Below are 6080 nucleotides of genomic sequence, written 5' to 3'. Positions count from 1 at the left end.
ATTACTTTTTTCAAGTAACTTGACCAACACTGATGCTCAGTATCTTTCTATTCATTTATCTGGGGAAGTAAGATCTAATCCCTTCTTTTGCTGCTACATGTCGAGGATGTTCACAAGCAGGTTTGCTGTAGGTAAACAAGGCCAGCTGTCTCGCATGTGGGCAGCCTTCATGCATCACCAGCTGAAGTTCACACCTCATGGAGCACGTAAGCAAACATCAAGTACTTGATTCACCTTGCCTGACACACTTTAATAAAGCAAGACAGGGAACAGCGAGTGTGTAATAGTTAACCGAGGCCTCGGATCAACAGCACAAGGTCCAAGACACTGCATACAGGTGGGAGACAGAGGGGCCTCTTTGTAAACTGAGATAAGATACAGCAGGCAGATAGATGTGGTTTGTCATTAAACTACATGGTATTGAGCTGAATACTGACTTAACTGAACATGAAAACAACATAAAAACAAAGGCGGTCTTACTGGTTTGACAAACCAGAAGAGTGAGTCGCTTAAAATAGTTCAAAGCCTGAAAGAACCAGTGTTAGGCTGATGATGGTGAACTGATTTGGCTGGTTCAGGTATGAAATAATAGCTGATGTTTTGATGATAACTGAAGTGATTACCAAGACAAATAAATTACAATCAGAGTGATAAAGTATCAGTTGCATACTATTTTAATCATCGCTTCAAGAGGTGTGTCCCAGTAATGTCAGCTTTCTTGCATGAAGATTTACAGAGAGCTTTATTATATTTATCAGTGGGTGTGAAGATGCTTTCAGTTTAAACTCTCTCACCTTTAGTAAACCGTAGTCCTTTTCCAGCAAACTCCTTTTTCAGAGCAGCAACAAATTTCTCTCTGATCTTCTCTCTCTGTGGAGGGAATGACAACCCAGTTAGCTCGATGGCAAAAACAAAGTAAAAGTGCTTTTGCAATGTAAAAGTTCGTCAAGTTCACAGAAACCGCTGCAGTAGCCATGTCATTTTCTCTACGAATACAGCAGAGAATGCAGGAATTTAAATGTTAGCAGGTAACTGAAGAGTTAACCTTCGACTTCCTCCATATCGCCTGTGTCTGTGAGCCATCAATGGGCAGCTTGTTAAGCGGTCCTGAAAGCTCGCCATTGTTTAACGTCCTTTGTCTTTGTAACCGAGACAGTAACACGACTTGCTGTAACTCTCAGTGACTGATATGTGATATTTAATTTTAAGGTTCATATGTCAGGACATAATAAAATCAATCATCTGGTCCTTCAGCTTCTAAAATTATTTCAATCTAAAACTAAATCAAATGCAGTGTGTGGAAAAACTTCGTGCACCCCATGAGTCAGTAGATTGTAGAAACACCTTTAGCAGCAATAACTCGAAGAGCTGTGGAGGAATTCTGTCCGACTCGTTTTTGCAACATTGATTCAGTTCATTGCGATTTGTGGATATTTGTTTATGCACAGCTCTCTTAGAGTCCCACCACTGCATTTTAATCAAATTGAAGCCTGGGCTTTGATTGCAACACCTTCATTCTTTTCTTTTTCAGACGTTCTGTTGTAGATTTGCTGATGTGCTTGGGATCGTTGCCCTGTTGCATGACCCAATTTGGACCAAGCTTTAGCTTTTAAACAGATGGCTTCGCATTTGAGTCTAGAATACTTTGCTATACAGAGGAGTTAATGGTGAACTCAATATCTGAGTCTTAGTCCTGTGAGTGTAAATCAAAGCTTAATTATCACTGTGCTTAGAAGGATCAGCAGACAGCCAGAGATTGTTTTTTAGACTTAAGGAGGTTGCTGTCCTATTTTTACTCATGCAGAAATACTGATCCCTTATGTTGATCTGAATTAGCAGAGAGCTTTGTCAAGGTAAGCGTGTTCAGTGTTGATGAGTTTTCAGTTCAGCTGATTAAATGCGAGTTTGCTCGGTTAATGTTATCTCTAGAAAGCAGTGCATGTTCACAGTATTCAGTCTTGTTCACAGGTATTCCCAGAATGTCTTAATTTAATTTATAAAATATAAATATTTACCTGTCCTTGTATCCTTATCAGTACAATATTGCCACACAAATTATCATAATGCTCTGCTTTATCGATTTCTTCCACCGCCCCTAGTGTTTAATGGTTGGTCTAAGGTGTTCATGCTGATATGCTGTGTTTCGTTTTGGCCAAACATCTTAATCTTGGTCTCGTCTGTCAAAAGGACTTTGTCCCGGAAGTCAGATGTTATTCAGATGTTTTTTTTACAATGTTTTGTTGCTTTTTCACCCTTTTTTTGTAGCAAAGAAATGGCAGCTTAACTGCACTGCATAAGTTTTGCTGCTACTAAAATGCCTGCAGGGATAATAAATAAATACATGGTGTTTGCTTCTGCATAAAGTACTTCTGCCAATGAAGTTTACCTTGTCGATTTCAGAAAATTCAATTCGCTCCTCTGGCGTGCAGCTCCGACCGATGGGGGAGATGTTGATCATTCCGTTCCTGAACTCAATAAATGTACCCCTGCGGCAGAAAGGCATCGTCAGGACATAATACTTGAGTTTAAACATATTGTTATAGCTTCATATTTGATGAGACATCACAACACAATTGTGTTCTCTTGCTTCAGTGCCTCAGGTCATTGCTAAAATACCTCACATTCCTGCAAAGCTGGAATTCAGGTTTGTCTTTCTGCCTTAGGTTAAAATAGCTTGTAGCCTAATTCTTGTGAGCTATTTTTACCATCTGACCTTTTCTTTGGCAGTTTGATAAGTCCCATGTAACTGAGGCAGAAGTTGATCAGGTCCTGCAGCAGCTCCTCCCCGATCTGGTTTTGAATGGCCTGCAGGGATTAAAATACACGAAAAGACCAGGGTAAACAAATGGAGTAAAACTAAGTTTTACAACATGGTTTATGACAGCAAATTACTTTCTTTATGCTTTTGTGCAATCTTCCTTTCATTACAATTCTACTTGTATTCTTGTTACTGTTATTTTTTGAATCAGGACATAAAAACGTGTATCTGAGTATAGGAGGACTTACATGTTTTGAGAGGAGTTTCCCATCTTTGTACTGCACTGTCCCATTTTCAGCAAACACATAATCAAACTTGTGTATCACTGCAAGAAAAGAGACGGGTCAAATGTACCTAAATGTGCTCATCTATTTCTCTTTAACCTACATACTAAATTTGGAGCAGCTCCTTCGCTAATCGGAAGACATACCTGCTATATTTACCCAGCAGCAGATTAAAGTGTATGTAACGCTGGCTAGACGAGTTTAATCCTCCTGACTTTCACACTCACTCTGCACTAAGACAATGATGAGGAAGCTCTGTAGCTGAGCCTGTGTTAAAGCTGCTTTTATAACTTTAACAGAGGCAAAAGCCAGTAAAACAAAAGCATGCAGAACTGCATAAAAACATGTTAGTTACAACAGCTGTATCAAATTTCAAATACGCAACGTTAATATTACCTGTGACATTGTAACACAAAGTAAGTGAAGGTTCACCTTTGGCACACTTTTTAGGCACAATGCAGCTGCATTCCAGCGGTAACCTCATATTGACTGACAGACAGGTTATCAGCCTGCCTGCAGCAGCTGGGCGTGAACTCAGCTGAGAGGCTGCTGGTGCAATGCCCGTGTTACAATTGTGTGCTTTGGCTGCTGGTTTGGGGAATCACAAGATCATAAAGTGAAGTGAACATACATGCAACACACATGAAGTTAATGACTGGCCGAACCAGCTTGCGCTGTTATTTATTTATGGCAGGTCTCGCGTTTAGAAGGAAGCTTGCTTTAGTTTAATTTGCGGCTTAAATACAAAATTATTTCCAGAATTAATCATAACCTCAGCTCTACTCCCTGCAGCCTGTGTCAGGGCATGTTGGGTGATGGAGCTTGCTGAATCACAAGCGTCTGTGGCTGAGACAGGAAGAGATCTCCTCACCATCATCTCCCTCCCCAAGCTGCTCTGCAATCTTCGAGTAGTCCGACCCTCCCACGATGCCGATCTTCACCTTCTTACGCAGAGTCTGGAAGAACTCATCCAGCTCCGGGTCGATTTTCTACAAACAGGAAAAACACACTTTAATTATCACTTTGTTTTAATGACACAAACACACCTAAACAGACACACATATCGTCATCAACAACAAGCTCTCTATCTTGCAAAGAGGTGTAGTGTCATTTATTTGGAGCAGATTTAAAGTCTCCCAATGTAAGGAGGAAAACTCCCCGAACTGCACTCAAAGGAGACCACATTATGCAATATCCGGGCACTGACGCGTCCTGCACACACGCACACTCACACACACACCAGTGATCCTGCATGAAACTGAGCATAGAAAGTCAAAGACAAAAGAACAAGAGAGTGTGCATAAATCAGACGCTCCAGATACAAAAATCAAAGGCTCTATTAAACCTTACATAACTGGTAACAAAAATGGTTATTTTAAATTTCCTGCAATAAGCCAGCTGAGCAATGCATTATCAGTTATTCTGCACAGCAACATGTGTACCTTACTGAGAGGCTTTGCAGCTGCATGGCGAAGCCTGCCTTCAGTACCTTATGATAGAAGGACTTTCTGATGCACAGTTGATGTTGTGAAAGGTTAAAAACTTGGTAATTAAATTGTAAAAAACACCTCAAATAATAAATACAGGTTTGAATTCACATTGGATTGAAACCTCCTGGTTGACAGTTATGAGTTTATTGCATCTTAAAGTGCATAGTGTCGCCCTACACTTTTTTTTTTCTCCGAGATGCGTCTATTACATCACAGCCCTGTGATTGGTCAGTTGCAGAGATCGCCATGGAGCACCATTAATATAACACTGAAGATATACATCCATGTGCATCCCCGCAGACCCGTACCTGGGTATGTGTGTAGGAGGAGCAAGGAGTGCAAAAGGAAAGTAAACACTGTGAGAAAGAGCACGTGAAGTCATCAGGACACCGTGTTCTCTACAGTAAGGTACCTCTCATCAGAGGTCAATGATGAGGGCAGAAGAGGAGAGAGCTGTCATGAAATCTGATCATAACTAATAACAATAATAATAAGATTATCGATGGGAAGCGAGCTCACCTCTCTCGGTGGTGTCAGAGTGCCGTCCACATCAAACAGGCAGAGGACGTTTCTGTCCGGAGAGAAGCCCTGTGCTTTCTCCATGTCTTCTGCTCCCTCACTGTTCTTATCTAGAAATGTTCAGCAGAAATGCTACTGCAAGGTCCACTCTCGTGTAAAGAGGCGCATAAAAATATCTAATTTACATAATGGAGAAAAAAATGCATCCGCTATCAGCTGCAGTGCAAAAACCAACAAAATAAAATATAAAATGAGCTTCCAGCTTTATAAATAAGGATGGTTATCTCTCTCAGTGCGAGGCTCTTCTCGCCCTTATCTTTCTTCTGAGCCGCAGTCCTGCTGGTTTGTTTTGGGTCCGCTTGGCTCAGTGAAGCAGCTCTGCTCACACTTCAACACACGCTGCGTGCCCTACGTGTTGGATTTTTCTGTTTCTGTTCTGCAGCGCTCATTAAATCACCAGCCAATCACAGCCAGGGGACATACGTGACGTCAGGAGGCGGGGCAGATTAATTTACTCGCCATTCAACGGCCGACGGCCTTTCACCTACAAGCGATGAGCAGGAGCTAGAAGTGGTTGGAATAAGGAGGGTGCTGTATGTTTGACACTGAGTAAAGCTTTGTTTATGAATGAGAAGAGTCTGAATAACAGTGCAATTGCGGAAGCCCAGGTTCAGCAGGATATCATATGATGCAGGTTTTTCTAGAAAAGTAAGCCACAGTATTTCTAAAATAGATCCAGATGAATTAATTCTCAAGTTCCTCCAGAGTTTTGTGTTTTTGCAGTGAGTCAGAATTATGATCCAGGGACTTTTTCACAATGCAGCTATAGCTCTTCCTGTTTCTTCTCAATGTATTAGCATGCATTTAAAATTTATCTTTGGAATAGAAATTTAAGGCTTTCCATATTAGATCTTTGCATTCTATTTTCTAATTATTATTATTATTATTATTTATTTATTTATTTATTTTTTACCAGGGATAATGTACATTAATAAACATTTCTGTAAATTAGCCACAGGATAGTTTAAA

At 40.6% G+C, this 6080-nt stretch overlaps 1 protein-coding gene across 1 annotated transcript in view; it reads right to left on the bottom strand.

The window, feature by feature from the left end:
* pmm1 (phosphomannomutase 1) overlaps positions 1 to 5460 on the bottom strand; it is a 10297-nt gene extending 4837 nt beyond the window's left edge. The window contains exons 1-6 of the mRNA XM_005752249.1: positions 5052 to 5460; positions 3914 to 4031; positions 3007 to 3083; positions 2714 to 2805; positions 2387 to 2486; positions 795 to 870 (exon numbers count right to left, since the gene is read on the bottom strand). Coding sequence (XP_005752306.1) covers positions 795 to 870; positions 2387 to 2486; positions 2714 to 2805; positions 3007 to 3083; positions 3914 to 4031; positions 5052 to 5135 — 547 coding nt within the window. The 5' untranslated portion in view covers positions 5136 to 5460. The remainder of the gene's footprint in view (positions 1 to 794; positions 871 to 2386; positions 2487 to 2713; positions 2806 to 3006; positions 3084 to 3913; positions 4032 to 5051) is intronic.
* Positions 5461 to 6080: the final 620 nt, after the last annotated feature.

The sequence above is a fragment of the Pundamilia nyererei genome, unplaced genomic scaffold, assembly GCF_000239375.1.
Source record: "Pundamilia nyererei isolate P.nyererei 1_Seehausen unplaced genomic scaffold, PunNye1.0 scaffold00350, whole genome shotgun sequence".
NCBI classification, from domain to species: Eukaryota; Metazoa; Chordata; class Actinopteri; order Cichliformes; family Cichlidae; genus Pundamilia; species Pundamilia nyererei.
Note: the sequence above shows the minus strand (reverse complement) of the source record. Positions and strands in the feature narration are given on the sequence as shown.